The sequence below is a fragment of the Sander lucioperca genome, chromosome 4 (assembly GCF_008315115.2).
Source record: "Sander lucioperca isolate FBNREF2018 chromosome 4, SLUC_FBN_1.2, whole genome shotgun sequence".
Lineage (NCBI taxonomy): Eukaryota > Metazoa > Chordata > Actinopteri > Perciformes > Percidae > Sander > Sander lucioperca.
The window spans coordinates 22,200,181-22,220,554 of NC_050176.1; the positions used below are offsets into that span (position 1 = coordinate 22,200,181).

Below are 20,374 nucleotides of genomic sequence, written 5' to 3' on the forward strand. Positions count from 1 at the left end.
CCTGGAAAAGACGCAGAGGAGTCCTACCTGGGGGGAAAAATCTGCATTGAAACGAGAGTTGAACAGACCATTTTCACAGCAGGCATTTTAGTTCCACATTGCATTACAATAATTACTTAATTGTATTAATTACACCTGGGCTTTTCCTTCTATAACTGGACTGGACATGTCGACTGTAAACTCAACTTTATTTATAGCACCTGTCATACAAAGACGCAGCCAACAGTGCTTCAGACGGACAAAAAAGGATAAAACAATGTAAATTTGCAAGAATACAAAATCTAATAAAATGTTAAAAATGAATAAAAGTCAATAGAATAAAATACACTAACACCAGGGATACAAATAATGTAAACAAAATAAATGATTAAAACTTAAAAGCTATAACATAACTCCAGATTTAAACAAGTCTGTTATTTGTGTGCACCAGAAAGAAGGGGGGGGGGGGGAAATGTGAATGAAAGAAAATCTAGGTACTACAAAAGGTCTTTGAATCTGATTTCATTTAAAATAAGTGCCCATTGATCCGTTGAGTTGTACGTTCTTTCACACCGCTGTGATGTTGTTGCAAGAAAAATGGGAAAAATGAGATTGCTTTTATGTACCAATGTGGGCTGTATCCAACAATAACCTGCAATAAAAAATACAGTAGTAGTGCAGCAGCTAGGAGTACAGCTCTAACTGCAATAAAAATACTTTTGACTCAGTACAGCGGTATGCAAACAGACGTAGTGGGATGATGTTCCAGACACTGTTCAAACAAGGTACATTTTACTTCTCTAAGAAATGTTCTGCTCTGGTAATAGAGACTGAAAGAAACACTGAGTTGCCAGTTGTGACATTAAATGGGTCTGAAGTTGATAGGATCGACAGACACACACACACACACGTTCCTGTCCCTGTGATGTAAAAGGCTGAAATAAATGAAAAGTATTTGAATAATGAGGGATCTGAACTGTTCAGTAAGAGCAATATACGATGTATTACATCTGAGGAAATGGAAACAAACATTGTAAACAAAATTAGAGCTGCAACTAACGATTATTTTCATAGTCGATTAATCTGTCGATTATTTTCTCGATTAATCGATTAGTTGTTTGATCTATAAAAATGTCAAAACATGGTGAAAAATGTGGATCAGTGTTTCCCAAAGTCTAAGAGGACGTCCTCAAATGTCTTGTTTTGTCCAAAACGCAAAAGATATTCACTTTACTGTCACAGAGGAGAGAAGAAACTAGAAGATATTCACATTTAACAAGCTGGAATCAGAGAAATCTTTTTTTTTAATAAAAAAAATGACTCAAACTATTAATCGATTATCAAAATAGTTGGCGATTAATTTAATAGTTGACAACTAATCGATTCATCGTTGCACCTCTAAACAAAATACTTTTTTTCCTTCCTTTATAACCTTCCAGCCCAAAGGCTTTTACAATACATGCAGTATAAGTACACTGTACAAGTCGCCGGGATAGCTCAGTCGGTAGAGGGGGCGCACATATACAGAGGTTCATTACTCGATGCAGAAAGTCAAGGGTTCGAGTCCAACCTGGGACGATTTCCTGCATGTCTTCCCCCTCTCTCTCCCTCTTTCATTGCTTTCCTATCATTAAAGGCGGAAATGCCCAAAAAAATAATCTTAAGTACACTGTACAGCAGTGGTGCAATGTAACTAAGTGCATTTACTCAAGAACTTGAGTGCAATTTTGGAAGACATCTGTTTTTTTTTGGTTTTTTTTTTACTCCTATTATACTACATTTATTTGATAACTTTAGTTAGTTTTTAAATCCAGATTTTAAAAACAAAATATAACCTACTAATACATTATGATGTAGTAATATAGGTTAAGCTACCCAAAAGTGTAAATAAAGCAAATAAAATGAGCTCCAAAATAAATATAAGATATAAAATAAGAAAATAAAAAAGTACATAAATTGTAAATAATATAAATAAACAAACAAACACAATTGGTCTGTCATTTAAATTAAAAGTATTTCTTTTATTTATTTTTTATTTTTTTTAACCGTAGTCGCCCTTGAAATCGTAAGATAAGGTTACGCTCGTTGCACTTCATTCAAAAGATATCGCGAGACTAGCGGAGAAAAACGAACGGGCGAAGGAGACAGCCCGAAAAGTCCCGAACTATTTACACTTGTGTGTCGCCCCCTCCCCTCCTTTTTCATCATGGCTGCTGTGTCTACTCTCTCAAGTAACGCTCAGATTGGACACTGACTCGATTTCTACCTTCCAGTGCCTCTAAACTTTTGGTGTACATCAACTTCGCTTGGATGCAAATCACAATCTACACCTCGTTGTTCCCCCTTATTTCATTTAGTGGGATAACCTTCACCAGTCACTGCCTCCACTGGGCCTTTTTTATCCCAAAAACAACCAACTGCCAGCCAACAACAGCTTCCAGTGCAATGGTTTAACTCAGTTTTCCCCTTCATGAACAATGTGTGAAAACTGCGCCGAGCTGGTGGAGGTTTTAAATGAAAGTAAGTGCATTTTATTTAACATTACATGAGACGATGCTGAACTAGCTGCTTGCTGTTAGCATCGCTGTCCAACTGAAGCTTGATGTTAGCTCTGGTGGCTAAGCTAAATATAACTTTGTGTGTTTTCGTGATTGGCCTTTCTATCCAGACTTTTGTAAGCCAAAATGGCATTGTTTCTGAGTGGTTGTGTAGTCGGTGACAGTTACGTTTTCGTGTCAGACTGTGTCGGTTTTGATGTGAATGCCATTTTCATTGCCAAAATTGGCATTTTTTTGGGGCCTGTCTGTCAAACACTCCTCACAGAACTCTTACAAGCTAGCTAACTCCCTAGCTATATCGACTCAAAATCGTATCTCCTCGATCGGTTTTGTATGTGACATTGCAGCCATGCCTTAAAATACGTCAACACTGTTAAACACGGTACACATGAGCAATTTTTAAAGATGCTACACGGTGCTAAAACGCGGCTTTGGACGGGTTTTTTGGAAGTTAGCTTGAGTTAGCTTAGTGTAGCTACAGCCTGACTTTGTTTGATGTGTTTGTCAGGTCAATCTGCTAGCTGTCCACTCCGCTACCACCCATTGTGTTGTGGACGGTTTACATTCACAGTTCAAAATACACTGCTAACCGTCCAAAACACGCTTAATATTACAACCACGAAGATGATGATGGAGAGGTTTCTTGTGTGGGTTTTTAATCGAGTCTGTTAAATGTTAGTAAGCTAGCAGAGAACATTAATGGCAGCAACGAGGCGCATATTTTGGCACAACGTTAATCCTCGGTGGCTTGTGCATGTTTTTCGGGCCGATGTCGTGTGCACATCGGCCTCCCTCCTCGCTGGATTCGGTTGTAAAAAAATTAATCTTGCTACGACGTCTCATTTCACATGCAGGGCTAACGTCAACTTAAGCCAGCAAATGTAAATACAAGGTTGCTTTTATAGCAAGTTAGCCCTTGGTCCAGGCGTGCTAATCGGGCCTTGCTGCACTTCAGGGGTGTCTGTAAGACACAGAACAAAGCCTTTTTTGTGTTATAACACCATTTGTAAAGCCGTTACCATGCAGCGTTTGACGGTTTATTTGTCGTTTTCCTGTGTGTGAGTGTGAGTGTGTGTGTGTGTGTTCAGCCCATTGTGTGTGTCAGTAGCATGTGTGTGAAGGCAAAGCTCCTCCTGCAGGCTCTGTAGGAATCCACTGTAACACACGGACAGTCCTGCACCTGCCCGTAGCATGGGAACACTAACTTAAACACGTCAAAGGGTACCCAGAACAAGTCCAGCTAATTTCTGTTTGACAAGTTGTTCGTTTGTTAGGGATAACCCTTTGGGGTGTTGTGTGTGTACACAGATTGAGTTGTGGCCACCTGTTTATGGAAAGCAATACCATCCTCATTACGGTTATGACTAAAAGTATGTGGACACTCATTACAGGCATACAGTTGTGCTCATAAGTTTACATACCCATGCTAAAGTTGACTAGAAAGAGGAATAAAAAAAATCATGTTTTGGAAATTGATCTTAATGCTTAAATAAAAAAAAAGAGGAAAAATCCAACCTTTAAGGACACCAATTTTCTTTGTGAATGAATAATGTATCGTAAATGAATAAATGTTCTTCCTTTAAATACAGGGAGTATAGTATACAGTATAGTACAGTAAGTATACACACCCCTATGTTAAATTCCCATAGAGGCAGGCAGGTTCTTATTTTTAAAGGCCAGTTATTTCATGGATCCAGGATACTATGCATCCTGATAAAGTTCCCTTGGCCTTTGGAATTAAAGTAGCCCCACATCATCACATACCCTTCACCATATACCCCCACATCATCACATACCCTTCACCATACCCCCACATCATCACATACCCTTCACCATACCCCCACATCATCACATACCCTTCACCATACCTAGAGATTGGCATGGGGTACTTTCCATAAGATCATCTCTCACTGCAAATCAGACCAGCTATTAGGCTAACTGAAATACAACCATGCCAATCTCTGGGTATGGTGAAGGGGATGTGATGATGTGGGGGTATGGTGAAGGGGATGTGATGATGTGGGGGTATGGTGAAGGGTATGTGATGATGTGGGGGCCAAGGGAACTTTATCAGGATGCATAGTATCCTGGATCCATGAAATAACTGGCCTTTAAAAATAAAAGTCTGCCTGCCTCTATGGGAATTTAACATAGGGGTGTACTTACTAATGCCCCCTGTATTTTAAGGAAGAACATTTATTTATTCACGATACATTATTCATTCACAAAGAAAATTAGTGTCCTTAAAGGTTGGATTTTTCCTCCTTTTTTTTTTGTTTTTTTTTTGTTAAGGCATTAAGATCAATTTCCAAGAGATGATTACACAGAATTACTTAACACAATTATTGCCACATTAAACTGAAATCTGTCTTGCTCACGGCTGCATGCTTTCTGATCGTCCTTTTCTCTCGTTAGGGAGTCTGTCAAATGACATTTAAAGGTCAATATCATTCATTTTCCAATTCTCAATAGAAATAGAGACGGCTGGCCACCAAAGTCGGGCAGCAGTGTTGGTGTGAATGTGTTATTTGTGAAGTCAGCCGCTGATCGGAATCAGAAAAAGGTTTTTATTGCCACAATAAGTTACACTTATGTGGAATTTGCCTTGGTGAAAGGTGCAGAATATGCAGAGAATATGACGTGTGTGTGATGTTGGGTGATGAGGCTTGGTGTTGAACGGGTTGGAGGTTAGGACTCTGTGCAGGTCAGTCAAGTTCTCCCACACCAAACTCAGAAAAGCATTTCTTTATCGACGTAGCTAGACATTGTCACGTTGAAACAGGAAAGAGACAAACACCAACTGTTGACACAAAGACAGAAGCACACTATAGTCTTGGAAATCATTGTATGCTGTAGCATTAAGACTTTATTGGGACTAAGAGGCCCGAGACCAAATGATGAAAAACAATCCCAAAACGGAAGCTCAACGTGCATCTTCTGCCTTATCTGTTGAATGAGCAGTTAATCTGTTTGACAAAGATTACACCGTAGGGGGGGATCTTTCCTGGGGGGTTTTGCCTGAGTTGAAGGGCCGGCTGGAGGTCACCCCAGTGCTGTGATAGTTGAAGTTGTCAGTTGTAGTTTATCGAAATATTCCCCAATATATCAATATTATATCGATATTGTGATATGAGGCTAGATTTCGTCTTAGATTTTGGATATCGTAATATCGTGATATGACATAAGTGGTGTCTTTTCCTGGTTTTAAAGGCTGCATTACAGTAAAGTGATGTACTTTTCTGAACTTACCAGACTGTTCTAGCTGTTCTATTATTTGCCTTTACCCATTTAGTTATTATATAGAGATGGTCCGATACCATTTTTTGCTTCTTGATACAGATTCTGATACCTGAACTTGGGTATCGGCCGATGCCGAGTACTGATCCGACACCAGTGTGTCCTATATTTTATTATGTTTTAACTGTGTACTACTATCCCTGTATGGATGTGATATGATGTATAACAGCTGTATACTACTATCCCTGTATAGATGATATGATGTATAACAGCTGTATACTACTATCCCTGTATGGATGATATGATGTATAACAGCTGTATACTACTATCCCTGTATGATGATATGATGTATAACAGCTGTATACTACTATCCCTGTATGATGATATGATGTATAACAGCTGTATACTACTATCTCTGTATGATGATATGATGTATAACAGCTGTATACTACTATCTCTGTATGGATGTGATATGATTTCTATCTTTGTTGTCAGTCTGGCTCAGGTTAAACTCTTTTGTGAAACATGAACAAACACAAACAATGAACGCCCCAGAACTTTCAGTTCAGTCAGTTATAACGGGAAAAGAACATAAATAAACTTACTTTAACGTAGATTTTCTTTAGGGCTTTATTACGTGGTATTTGATTGGTGCATTAACTCCAGTACTTAGCGATACCAGCGTTTTAGGCAGTATTGGAGCCGATACTGGTATTGGCATCGGAACATCTCTATTATTATATCCACATTACTGATGATTATTTATCTAAAATCTAAGTGTGAAGATATTTTGATAAAGCACCAATTAGTCAACCCTAGAATTTCGCCGCAATATCGATATTTGATATTATTTTGATATATTTGGTCAAAAGTATCGTGATATTTGATTTTCTCCCTGTCGCCCAGCCCTAATATTCCAAGTTCTGGTATTCGATGTGTGGGGGATCGTTGTGTGCCTTATTTGCACTATTAAGGTATTTTTTCGGAGCATGTAACTGTTGTGCTGACTTGACCTTATTCCGATGTGTGGCCGCCATCTGATCTGTCACTGTGGTTGCTTTCACACCTGAGCAGTTTTGGTCCGTTTGAACCGAACCGTGGAGCGTTTTGGTCGGATCGTCCGGTTGGTTTGGGGGCGGCGTGAAGGCTCATTCAAACTCTGGTGCGGATCAAACAACTGAGCTCTGTGCCGCTTAAAAACGGGGGTCACGGTTCGCTTCCAAGTGCTCTAGAGTTCGGTTCACTTTAGGGGAAAACGCAATCCGACTATATAAGATCTGAACCAAAAAAACAGTGCATTTACTAGCCTGCAATTTCAGCTTTACACACAATTTACGGGTATAGTATGATATCTGATTTAAGGGATGATAACTTTCAGATCCATAAGCTGTTCTGAGCACACATCGCTGGTCGTCTGTGTGACATCATCATCATCATCATCATCATCTCTGTCTGTCAGCTGCTCCCATTCTTCGTCTTCTTCTAAAATATTAGAAACGCTAACGTAAAATCCAGAAAACCCAAGATGTTATACATTTGGTGTTGCTCCGTTATTTCTGAGACCAGACGTGTTGGCGGCTTTCACTCAGATATTCTGTCTGATAAACAAGCAGCCGTTTCCACCGTGTGACATTTTGTTTACAATGTTTGGGTGCGTTTGTCCAAACGCAGTCTGAACGCAAACTGAACCGAATGGACGAAAGGGACAATGTTGTAACTTCACCCCTCAAATAGATTATATATCTGTACTTCTTTGGGAAGCCCCAGGCCAGGTTGTCTAGTTGATGTTCATTGCAAAGCATGCGTTGCGTTCAGGCGCCTGGGTAGCTTACCTGGTATCATGCGCGCCCATACATAGAGGCTCATTCCTCGCCGCGGCGGCCCAAGGTTCGACTCCGACCTGTGGAACCCATATTTCTGATATAGAAGTTTTGAAAATGGGTCAAATTGGACCCGAGGACAACATGAGGGCTAAAAATATCAACAGAGAGAGAGGAGAATCAACAGATACTATTGTGAATATAAGTGTATTTGTACTCTTGTGTTGTTTTTCTTAAATTAACTCTGAAAATATGCGACTCATCACATGTGGGAATTTACTGAGGTTGTCTTTTCACGTGTCACAGAGTTTGTGCGAGGGAGCAGGCAGGGTAAAGTCCGTTGTGATTGCTTTTGACATTTGCGTTCTCACGTGCAGCTCCTCTGGGTGAGGTCTAGATCCTTTCAGGTTTGCGGTGGATGTGTGAAAGGGGCTTAAGAGTCTCTCCATCGTGAGGTTTTGATGTGGTGTTGGATGAAGGTTAAAGTTTGCGCTGCTGACACACTACACACGCCGTTTCACCTCGCCTCGTGCGGCTCGCCGCTGACTCGGCTTACAAGACAGTAAATCTCCCGCTCGTGTGCTTCTTCACAAGTCCAGCAGTGAACTTCGTGGAGCGGTTGTATTTTCGAGGCTATATCTACACTTGTATGTTGTGGTTTTCTTTAGTGGCGTTTGAGACCAAAGCGATCTCCGTCCACACAAGAGTTTTTTTACGGTGGCTGAGACGGTTCAACACAAACACTAAAGCCACAACACAAACACAAAAGCCACAACACAAACACTAAAGCCACAACACAAACACTAAAGCCACAACACAAACACAAACCGTGTATGTGTGTATGTATGACATATTACGCCCCTAACACTGTGATAGGCAGCATATTGAAGGGAACACAATTAGCATCAACAACACATTTCCGTTGTCGCTTATGCATTTGTGTTGCAGCTTTTGCGTTTGTGTTGCAGCTTTTGCGTTTGTGTTCTAGCTTTTGTGTTGTAGCTTTTGCGTTTGTGTTTTAGCTTTTGTGTTGTTGTAGCTTTTGCGTTTGTGTTGTAGCTTTTTCATTTGTGTTGTAGCTTTTGTGTTTGTGTTGTAGCTTTTGTGTTGTTGTAGCTTTTGTGTTTGTGTTGTAGCTTTTGCGTTTGTGTTGTAGCTTTTGTGTTTGTGTTGTAGCTTTTGTGTTGTAGCTTTTGCGTTTGTGTTGTAGCTTTTGTGTTGTAGCTTTTGCGTTTGTGTTGTAGCTTTTGCGTTTGTGTTGTAGCTTTTGTGTTTGTGTTGTAGCTTTTGTGTTGTTGTAGCTTTTGTGTTGTTGTAGCTTTTGCGTTTGTGTTGTAGCTTTTGTGTTGTTGTAGCTTTTGCGTTTGTGTTGTAGCTTTTGTGTTGTAGCTTTTGTGTTGTAGCTTTTGTGTTGTAGCTTTTGCGTTTGTGTTGTAGCTTTTGTGTTGTTGTAGCTTTTGCGTTTGTGTTGTAGCTTTTGCGTTTGTGTTGTAGCTTTTGCGTTTGTGTTGTAGCTTTTGCGTTTGTGTTGTAGCTTTTGCGTTTGTGTTGTAGCTTTTGTGTTGTAGCTTTTGCGTTTGTGTTGTAGCTTTTTCATTTGTGTTGTAGCTTTTGTGTTGTAGCTTTTGCGTTTGTGTTGTAGCTTTTTCATTTGTGTTGTAGCTTTTGTGTTGTAGCTTTTGCGTTTGTGTTGTAGCTTTTGCGTTTGTGTTTTAGCTTTTGCGTTTGTGTTGTAGCTTTTGTGTTGTTGTAGCTTTTGCGTTTGTGTTGTAGCTTTTGTGTTGTTGTAGCTTTTGCGTTTGTGTTGTAGCTTTTGCGTTTGTGTTGTAGCTTTTGCGTTTGTGTTGTAGCTTTTGCGTTTGTGTTGTAGCTTTTGCGTTTGTGTTGTAGCTTTTGTTTGTGTTGTAGCTTTTGCGTTTGTGTTGTAGCTTTTGCGTTTGTGTTGTAGCTTTTGCATTTGTGTTGTAGCTTTTGCATTTGTGTTGTAGCTTTTGTGTTTGTGTTGTAGCTTTTGTGTTGTAGCTTTTGTGTTGTAGCTTTTGTGTTGTAGCTTTTGTGTTTGTGTTGTAGCTTTTTCATTTGTGTTGTAGCTTTTGTGTTGTTGTAGCTTTTGCGTTTGTGTTTTAGCTTTTGTGTTGTAGCTTTTGTGTTGTAGCTTTTGTGTTGTAGCTTTTGCGTTTGTGTTGTAGCTTTTGTTTGTGTTGTAGCTTTTGTGTTTGTGTTGTAGCTTTTGTGTTTGTGTTGTAGCTTTTGTGTTTGTGTTGTAGCTTTTGTGTTTGTGTTGTAGCTTTTGCGTTTGTGTTGTAGCTTTTGTGTTTGTGTTGTAGCTTTTGTGTTGTAGCTTTTGTGTTGTAGCTTTTGTGTTGTAGCTTTTGTGTTTGTGTTGTAGCTTTTGTGTTTGTGTTGTAGCTTTTGTGTTTGTGTTGTAGCTTTTGTGTTTGTGTTGTAGCTTTTGCGTTTGTGTTGTAGCTTTTGTGTTTGTGTTGTAGCTTTTGCTTTTGTGTTGTAGCTTTTGTGTTGTAGCTTTTGCGTTTGTGTTGTAGCTTTTGCGTTTGTGTTGTAGCTTTTGCGTTTGTGTTGTAGCTTTTGTGTTTGTGTTGTAGCTTTTGTGTTTGTGTTGTAGCTTTTGCGTTTGTGTTGTAGCTTTTGCGTTTGTGTTGTAGCTTTTGTGTTGTAGCTTTTGTGTTTGTGTTGTAGCTTTTGCGTTTGTGTTGTAGCTTTTGTATTTGTGTTGAACCGTCTCGACCACCGTAGTTTTTGCTCCAGTAGCAGAACTAATCTCCGTCCTCATGTGCTTAAAATGTATATCACAAGACCTTTCACTTATATTGGGCATGTGTGTGCCGGTGTAAACAGGAAGAAACATAATGTCACTGCGTTTTTAGTCACAGACTATAACATTTTACTACCATGACTTAAAACTTAGGATGACATCAAACACGTTCTGATTTTGTCGAAACATCAAGTACCACAGTAGCTGACTATCTGACGCGCATCATTGTCCCCAAAGGTATCAGTTTGTGCCCGTCGAGACTACAACATAACCCCGGAGTTTTCAAACCAAAACGGGGACAGCAGTGTTTCCAAGTTTCTCCGTTTTTTGGGCTCAGAAACCCCGGAGTAGTGCGGATGCGAGGCGTCAACGTAGCAAAAGATACGCGTTTTTAAAACCAAAACGTAGCAGTGTAAATGTAGCCTGATAAGACCCAACCAGGAGGCGAAGGCTGGCGTCGGCGCACTCGTTTCCAACGGTGTCCGTTTGTGTCCGTCCAGACTACAAAGCAACCCCGGAGTTTTCAAACCAAAAAGTTTCCAAATGTCTCCGTTTTAGAGGCTCGGAAATGCCAGACGAGTGTGGGCGTAGCAAAAGATATTAGTTTTTTAAACCAAAGTGTAGAAGTGTAGATGTAGCCTGAGGCAGGATGAAGCCTGTTGGGCCTTTTTTTTTAAAACTTTCACTGATACAAACTGGCGTTGTGGAGGGTTGCCGGGGGGCTCCGCGGCGGGATGCTGTCAGCTGTGACAGCTCTATCTACAAGATTGGCAGCTCCATGTGTTCAGTCTGGGAGTGACCTGTGACCTCAGATTTGCTGCAGCGTGTGTGAGTGTGTGTGTGTGTGTGTGTGTGTGTAAGAGACACAATCCCCTTTCACAACAGGAAGTTGTGTTTTCAGCGCATGGGGCTGATCCATGTGGTTTCCAAAAAAATGCAAGGAGTTGCTTCTTTTGTGTTTTTATGCGTCTACGTTGATTATCTACGTGTTCAGGCCAAAAAAACACAACGATTTGAAGAGGTCACATTGGCCTGTGGGGAATTGGGATGGACATTTTCTAAATCCTTTTGATTTAACTGAGCCTGTAGAACTGCGATATCTTTGTATAAAATGGATTATATGCAATGTGAGCATGCTACAGGGTTCAGACAGTCAATCACACATACACACTAAACCACTAAAATGGCTTCCATTTAAAAAAAACAACACGAAGTACAGAATGATGCAACTTAACTAATGAAGAGCAGGCTTGAAAGTCCCAATTGATAAATAAGTTTCTTTTTTACTCTAGACATTTTGACGTGACGGTAGGAAAAGCATTAAAGCGCCAATGATGTTAATGTTAAATTCCATTTAGCTGTTTTCCCTTTCAGGCTCCTAATTAGAGCTGCAAAGATTAATTGCGATTAATCGTTTTTTTAAAAGGAGAAATTCTCTGATTCCAGCTTGTCGAATGTGAATATTTTCTAGTTCTCTTTACTCCTCTGTCTTCTTCGAGTTGTGTACAAAACTAATTTTGGGTTTTGGGAATCACTGATCGAGAAACCACACTCGGGTCCAGACCAGAACAACCGGACGTAGGCCACCTTGAGGATGTGAAACCAAACTTTAATTTTTGACAGGACAGCTAGGTGAGAAAGAGGAGAGAGGGGGGGGAAGACATGCAGAAAATCGTCACAGGTCGGCTTTGAACCCTCGACCTCTGCGTCGAGGCATAAACCTCTCAGTACATGTGCGCCTGCTGTACCCACTGAGCCAACCCGGCCACGAAATGAGCTGATTTGACCATTGAGATGCGAGGAAAAAGGAAATGGCGAGCTGGATGAGCGACAAACGCCTCTCAAAATCTGACGAAAGTCTTTTAAACTGACCTTTGTCGATCTGAAATGAAGACAGATTCAGCGACTGCACGGCCTATTTCTCTCAAAATGTTTTCAGAAACGGTGAACTATTTTCATAAAATACGAGATCGTGTTTCGAACAAGCCGCCATTATCGGTCAACTGGAGAAGCCAGACCCACGTGACGCGTTGGTCATTTCCGGTTTTCATTTTTTGTATTGCGTCTCGCGCACACGCAGAACGTATGCTCAAAATGGCGTCGCTTCGGTGTGTTCCGAGGCACATTTTGGACCTCGGGGAGCCGACTGATCGGCCCGACTGCCTTTTCTGTCAGCTGTCGGGTTGGTGTGTCAGGGCCTTTTAAAGATTGAGCTTGGCCTGGTGATAGCCAGACTAAGAAATAAGCACTAAAACACAGGACCTTCTTCCTGTATTCACTTTCTTGCTCCCGCCCCCAGACACATCTGACCAATAAGCAGAGTGAACGTTCTTTCTGTGGTTTGTAATTACGCATTTTGGTACGCTTGAATCGAACCAAACCAATATAGGTGTGAAAAACGCCCTAAGAGACAGAATCTGACCAGTGTCTCATAAAAAACGTGGAAAACAGAAATTTAAAAAGATTGCCTTGCACGAGAAGCTCAGTGATCATCTGTCTGAAATATTTAGTCATTCTGAGCAGTTCACAGCTCTCTGAGTCAACATCTGTTGGCTTTCAAAAACACATTTTAGTCAAACTGTACTTATAGTGTCACAGCTGGAGGGCGTTTATGTTTCAACGCCTCCAGTCTGGCTGAACGTTCCAGTCGCTGCTGAGCTGAAGAGTGCGATCACACAATGCACGTGTCCTCCCCCTGCTTGTATTTATATCCACAGTGAGCTGCAGCCATAAACTGGGTTTTAATGTTGGCACCCGCGTGCCTGTGCCCAGACATCATCATCATCATCATCATCATCATCATCATCATCATCATCATCATCATCATCATAGCAGTGAACCGACATCCCCGCAGCACGGCTGCAGGACAACGGCCAAATCTGCCGGGCCGATATCCTGAAGAGCGGAGCTCCGCCCCAGGTTCTGAAGCCCCAGAGGAGCTTCTGTTCACACGTAGAAGCAGAAAGGGTTCTAAGTTCAGTTTCAGTGGAGAAAAACGTCCCGCTTGCACGGCCGAGATGGTCGATTGAGAGCTATTGTTGTTGGTTTTTTTTTTGTGTTCCGTTCTTGTTTTTGTTTCTTCGCTGTCCAATTCAGGTCAGCGATTCAGTGGAGACACTTGATTCCCCTAAACTCGGTGTGACTGGTGTGGATCTTTTGAAGGCCAGTACAATAACAGTAACTTTAGACTGAAGCTGGTGCCAATATTTAACGTCTTGGCTGCTGTAGCCTCCAAATTGTAGCCCATCTGATAAAGGCTTCTGAGGCCGATTTTATAAATATACATTTAGATACGACCGCCGCGTCCTCATTGTTTGCAGTGAAGGTGATCCATTTCTCCAATGTTCTGGGCTATGTCTCCTTCTTATTCTTCAGGGAAAACGAGTCCGTTTTCCATCCTGCATGTATTCATCACTTTGTATGTCCATCTGTTGTTTAAGGCTGGGATGTTTGCCTTTAATACCGGTTGTTAGTTTCACACTTTCGTGCGGGAAGCTAGTAGAATTTTACAGAGATGAAGATCAATTCACAACAGAACGTCTTTTCTTATTAATACAATAATACATAATTAAAGCCATTGTTACAAACTTTGAGTCTGATTTTTTTAATTTATTTAATTTATACTCTCTATTGATCCCCAATGGGGAAATTACAAGTTACACTGTTGTTATTATACACTACACACAGGCCTGAAATACACACACACACACACACACACACACACACACACACACTCACACATATGCGCTCAGGTCAGAGTGAGTGGGCTGCGACTGGTGAACAGGCACCCTGAGCGGTATGGGGGGGTGGGTGGGGTTCGGTGCCTTGCTCAAGAGCAACTTGGCAGTGCCCAGAAGGTGAACTGGCATCTCTCCAGCTATCAGTCCGCACCCCGTACTTCGGTCCGGACGGAGACTTGAACCAGCGACCCTCCGGTTCCCAACCCAACTCCCTACAGACTGAGCTGCTGCCAGCCAAGTTGTACTGCACTTCCCAAAACACACGCGTTTTCGCTAAAATCGTACTATTTACAGCACTTCCGCATATACGGTCTCTCACACGGTGGACGAGTAGCACGCTGTATCTTTGGAGAATAAAATGTTAAAATAATAATATATAATCCAGCTGTTCTCTACAGCTGTTCTCTTAACGTGTTTGTATTTTGTTTCTCCTCAGTATCGGATGCAGACGGCAGTGAAGGAGGCTTCCAGCTAAAGAAGGAACATGCCCTGCGAGTGCTGGGCTACATCAGCTCCTGGACACAGAGGTCAGTGCATCTTCCTTCTGAAGTCAGCTCTCACGAGTCAGCTGACAACGTTTACATAACTAGGCTCAAAGAAAAACCGGTTTATGATGTCGCTTTGCTTGATTCCTTCTGTGTGTGGAAAGTTTTAAGTTTCTTCCAAAACGTTAATAAGCACCTGAAGCTCTTTGCCTCCCCAGTTCACTGCACACACAAATGGAAAAAGAAATGTTGATTTTATTTATTTAGATTTTTTTTTTTTTTTTGGACCACATTTTAACCAAGTAGCTGGTCTCTCCATCAGTAGGACTGTATCACTATAAGTTGGTGTGGTTAGGGTTTTGTTCGACTAGGCCAGGGGTCAGCAACCTTTACTATCGAAAGAGCCATAAAAAATTAAAATATCTGTATAGAGTAGAGCGGAACGATTTTGAAAATATATATATATAAATAAAACTATGAAAAGCCGTTTTGGGTCATCTTTTCACTTTTCCAACCATCACAACTCTAGTTTTGGTTGAAATAAACACATAGTTTACTGATTTACATGTGAAAATATGTTGGCTCTATACACGCTAAAAATATAGATTTTTTTTAAATGGAGTCTGGTGGGTTTAGCGCTAGAGACTTCAGAGCTCTTTCTGGTTAAACAGAAAGGTCTCAAAGAGGTTTTAAAGGTGCCCTGCCACCCACATCCGTTATCACTTGTATTTTTTGAAATATGTTAGGTCCATATGTGTTTGTGTTATGTGGTGAATGTGAAAATGAACTGCTACCTCCTCTGTCAGCTCTAGCCACTGAAAAGAAATAAGCGGAGAAATCGGGCCAATTACAAAAGCTGGTCAGTCTGTCATCATGTTGCCTGAGCTCATTACTATTCATGAGCTCGCCCAGTTGCGCTGGGTAAAGGATGCTGATGGCCAGGCTCTCATTGGCTAGCTGTTAGCCAATCAGAGTCAAGCAGCTTAGCTCATTGAATATTAACGAGAACTGGCACAAATCGAGCTGAGTCTTCCTGCAGGCTTTCTATACCGCGCTAGAATGGCTTGAAACAAGGTAACCAAGGCATGTTTTCCACAAAAAATGTTACAGAGTCCATGGTAGAACTTCAGACATTACTACAAAGTAATGAAATACATGTGGCAGGGCACCTTTTTAAAAAGGCCTATATCCATAATGTTGTCAGACACTTAGAATAATAATCTGAGTCTGTTAGCGGCAACAACAGAACTTTTAGTGGATCCAATTGACGATTCACATTGACCCCATAGGGTTACATTGCAGCCCGGTCTGCGGCTGCCGGTTACAGCGTTCACGCTCAGTACTGCACCATTTTTAAAGATTGTTGTTCCCATCTGTCACTTACACACACAAACATAGGAAAGTAGGGTCCAAGTTGAAGAAAACCAACGAAATTATTCTTTAAACACAACAACTAGTATCTGCCAAAACTCCATCCATCCATCCATCTTCTTCCGCTTATCCGGTAACGGGTCGCGGGGGTAGCAGCTCCAGCAGGGGACCCCAAACTTCCCTTTCCCGAGCCACATTAACCAGCTCTGACTGGGGGATCCCGAGGCGTTCCCAGGCCAGGTTGGAGATATAATCCCTCCACCTAGTCCTGGGTCTTCCCCGAGACCTCCTCCCAGCTGGACGTGCCTGGAACACGTCCCTAGGGAGGCGCCCAGGGGGCATCCTTACCAGATGCCCGAACCACAGATGAGATGAGCTCCTCACGGATGACTGAGCTTCTCACCCTATCTCTAAGGGAGACGCCAGCCACCCTCCTGAGGAAACCCATTTCGGCCGCTTGTACCCTGGATCTCGTTCTTTCGGTCATGACCCAGCCTTCATGACCATAGGTGAGGGTAGGAACGAAAACTGACCGGTAGATTGAGAGCTTTGCCTTCTGGCTCAGCTCTCTTTTCGTCACAACGGTGCGATAGATGAGTGTAATACCGCACCCGCTGCACCGATTCTCCGACCAATCTCCCGCTCCATTGTCCCCTCACTCGCGAACAATACCCCAAGGTACTTGAACTCCTTCACTTGGGGTAAAGACTCATTCCCTACCTGGAGAAGGCACTCCATCGGTTTCCTGCTGAGAACCATGGCCTCAGATTTAGAGGTGCTGATCCTCATCCCAGCCGCTTCACACTCGGCTGCGAACCGATCCAGTGAGTGCTGAAGGTCACAGGCCGACGATGCCATCAGCACCACATCATCCGCAAAAAGCAGCGATGAGATCCCCAGCTCACCAAACTGCAACCCCTCTCCACCCCGACTACGCCTCGATATCCTGTCGATAAATACTACAAACAGGATTGGTGACAAAGCGCAGCCCTGGCGGAGGCCAACTCTCACCTGAAACGAGTCCGACTTACTGCCGAGAACCCGGACACAGCTCTCGCTTTGGTCGTACAGAGATTGGATGGCCCTGAGAAGGGACCCCCTCACCCCATACTCCCGCAGCACCTCCCACAGTATCTCCCGGGGGACCCGGTCATACGCCTTCTCCAGATCCACAAAGCACATGTAGACCGGTTGGGCATACTCCCAGGCTCCCTCCAGGATCCTTGCGAGAGTAAAGATCTGGTCCGTTGTTCCACGACCAGGACGGAATCCGCATTGTTCCTCTTCAACCTGAGGTTCGACTATCGACCGAACCCTCCTTTCCAGCACCTTGGAGTAGACTTTACCGGGGAGGCTGAGAAGTGTGATACCCCTGTAATTGGCACACACCCTCTGGTCCCCCTTTTTGAAAAGGGGAACCACCACCCTCGGTCTGCCACTCCTTAGGCACCGTCCCCGACTTCCACGCAATGTTGAAGAGGCGTGTCAACCAAGACAACCCCTCCACACCCAGAGCTTTAAGCATTTCTGGATGGATCTCATCAATCCCTGGGGCTTTGCCACTGTGGAGTTGTTTAACTACCTTAGCAACTTCCACCAGGGAAATTGACGACAATCCCCCATCATCCTCCAGCTCTGCCTCTACCATAGAGGGCGTATTAGTCGGATTTAGGAGTTCCTCAAAGTGCTCCTTCCACCGCCCTATTACCTCCTCAGTTGAGGTCAACAGCGTCCCATCCTTACTGTACACAGCTTGGATGGTTCCCCGCTTCCCCCTCCTGAGGTGGCGAACGGTTTTCCAGAAGCACCTTGGTGCCGACCGAAAGTCCTTCTCCATGTCTTCTCCGAACCTCTCCCACACCCGCTGCTTTGCCTCTTTCACGGCAGAGGCTGCAGCCCTTCGGGCCCTTCGGTACCTTGCAACTGCCTCCGGAGTCCTCTGGGATAACATATCCCGGAAAGACTCCTTCTTCAGTCGGACGGCTTCCCTGACCACCGGTGTCCACCACGGTGTTCGTGGGTTACCGCCCCTTGAGGCACCTAAGACCCTAAGACCACAGCTCCCCGCCGCAGCTTCAGCAATGGAAACTTTGAACATTGTCCACTCAGGTTCAATGCCCCCAGCCTCCACAGGGATGCACGAAAAGCTCCGCCGGAGGTGTGAGTTGAAAGTCTGTCGGACAGGGGCCTCCTCCAGACGTTCCCAATTTACCCGCACTACCCGTTTGGGCTTACCAGGTCTGTCCAGAGTCTTCCCACACCCTCTGACCCAACTCACCACCAGATGGTGATCAGTTGACAGTTCTGCCCCTCTCTTCACCCGAGTGTCCAAAACATACGGCCTCAGATCAGACGAAACGATTATAAAATCGATCATTGACCTTTGGCCTAGGGTGCTCTGGTACCAAGTACACTTATGAGCATCCCTATGTTCGAACATGGTGTTCGTTATAGACAATCCATGACTAGCACAGAAGTCCAACAACAAACAACCACTCTGGTTTAGATCAGGGAGGCCGTTCCTCCCAATCACGCCTCTCCATGTGTCTCCATCATTTCCCACGTGCGCGTTGAAGTCCCCCAGCAGAACTATGGAGTCCCCCACTGGAGCCCCATACAGGACTCCATTCAAGGTCTCCAAGAAGGCCGAATACTCCGAACTCTTGTTTGGTGCATATGCACAAACAACAGTCAGAGTTTTCCCCCCCACAACCCGCAGGCGTAGGGAGGCGACCCTCTCGTCCACCGGGGTAAACTCCAACGTAGCGGCGCTCAGCCGGGGGCTTGTGAGTATCCCCACACCCGCCCGGCGCCTCACACCCTGGGCAACTCCGGAGAAGAAAAGAGTCCAACCCCTATCCAGGAGTATGGTTCCAGAACCGAGACTGTGCGTAGAGGTAAGCCCCACCAGATCCAACTGGTAGCGCTCCACCTCCCGCACAAGTTCCGGCTCCTTCCCCCACAGAGAGGTGACGTTCCAAGTCCCCAGAGCCAGCGTCTGCTGCCCGGGTCTGGTCCGTCGAGGCCCCTGACCTTCACTGCCACCCATGTGGCAGCGCACCCGACCCCAGCGGTTCCTCCCACAGGTGGTGGGCCCATGGGTTGGAGAGAGAGGTGCCACGTAGCTTTTTCGGGCTGTGCCCGGCTGGGCTCCGTGGCAAACCCGGCCACCAGGCGCTCGCTGACGGGCCCTCCATCTGGGCCTGGCTCCAGACGGGGGCCCCGGGCTTTCTCCGGGCAGGGTCACTCCATCTCTACCTCGTTTTTTCATAGGGTTTTTGAACCATTCTTTGTCTGGCCCCTCCCCTGAGACCACTTTGCCTTGGGAGACCCTACCAGGAGCACAAAGCTCCAGACAACACAGCCCTCAGGTTCATAGGGACACACAAACCTCTCCACCACGATAAGGTGATGGTTCCAGGAGAGGATCTGCCAAAACTCTCCGGGTAAAAATTGCGCTCTAGAATTTCTGTTGTGCGTGTGCACGCCAGTCATGCAGGCTTCTTACGAGCTGGGATGATATGGTCCGTGGATACGAATGACTCAGAACGTCCGTCTTCACCAACTGTAGTCCGGCTACCTTTGAGCAAAGGTTAGCTATTAGGCTAACTGAAATAAAACCATGCCAATCTCTAGGTATGGTGAAGGGTATGTGATGATGTGGGGGTATGGTGAAGGGTATGTGATGATGTGGGGGTATGGTGAAGGGTATGTGATGATGTGGGGGTATGGTGAAGGGTATGTGATGATGTGGGGCTATTTTAATTCCAAGGGCCAAGAGAACTTTATCAGGATGCCTAGTATCCTGGATCCATGAAATAACTGGCCTTTAAAAATGGGAATTTAACATAGGGGTATGTATAATTATGCCCCCTGTATTTTAAGGAAGAACATTTATTTATTTACAATACATTATTCATTCACAAAAGAAATTGGTGTCCTTAAAAGGTTGGATTTTTCCTCATTTTTTTTAATTAAGGCATTAAGATCAATTTCCAAAAGATGATTTTTTTTTTTATTCCTCTTTTTAGTCAACTTTAGCATTGGTATGAATACTTATGAGCAGCACTATATATATATATATATATATATATATATATATATATATATATATATATATAAAAAAAGCCATTTCTTTAAATATTCTTTTCAAGTAGAAAGATGGTTCTTGTTTTATGGGAGCGGAACTTCTGAGTATTAAGGACTCTCGTTAGGTTTGTCCTTTTGTTTTTGTTCTGCTTTTACTCATCCAGCTGGAATGTTTTTATATTTGGTATAAAGAAGGAGACTTAAAGTCGCTGACCTAAACATTCAAAACTTTGCTGACTCATTTGTTTGAACGTTAACCAAGAAGCAATCCATCCTTGGGCCTGCTGTGCTTTATTTGTGAGTGTGTTATGCTTCCATCTCT

At 43.4% G+C, this 20,374-nt stretch overlaps 1 protein-coding gene across 5 annotated transcripts in view; it reads left to right on the forward strand.

The window, feature by feature from the left end:
- The first annotated feature begins 2,152 nt into the window (after nucleotides 1-2,152).
- usp34 (ubiquitin specific peptidase 34) overlaps nucleotides 2,153-20,374 on the forward strand; it is a 109,342-nt gene continuing 91,120 nt past the window's right edge. For all 5 annotated transcript variants that reach the window (XM_036000977.1, XM_036000979.1, XM_036000978.1 and 2 more), the window contains exons 1-2: nucleotides 2,153-2,499; nucleotides 14,544-14,634. In XM_036000977.1, the coding sequence (XP_035856870.1) occupies nucleotides 2,457-2,499; nucleotides 14,544-14,634 (134 nt within the window). In that variant the 5' untranslated portion in view covers nucleotides 2,153-2,456. The remainder of the gene's footprint in view (nucleotides 2,500-14,543; nucleotides 14,635-20,374) is intronic.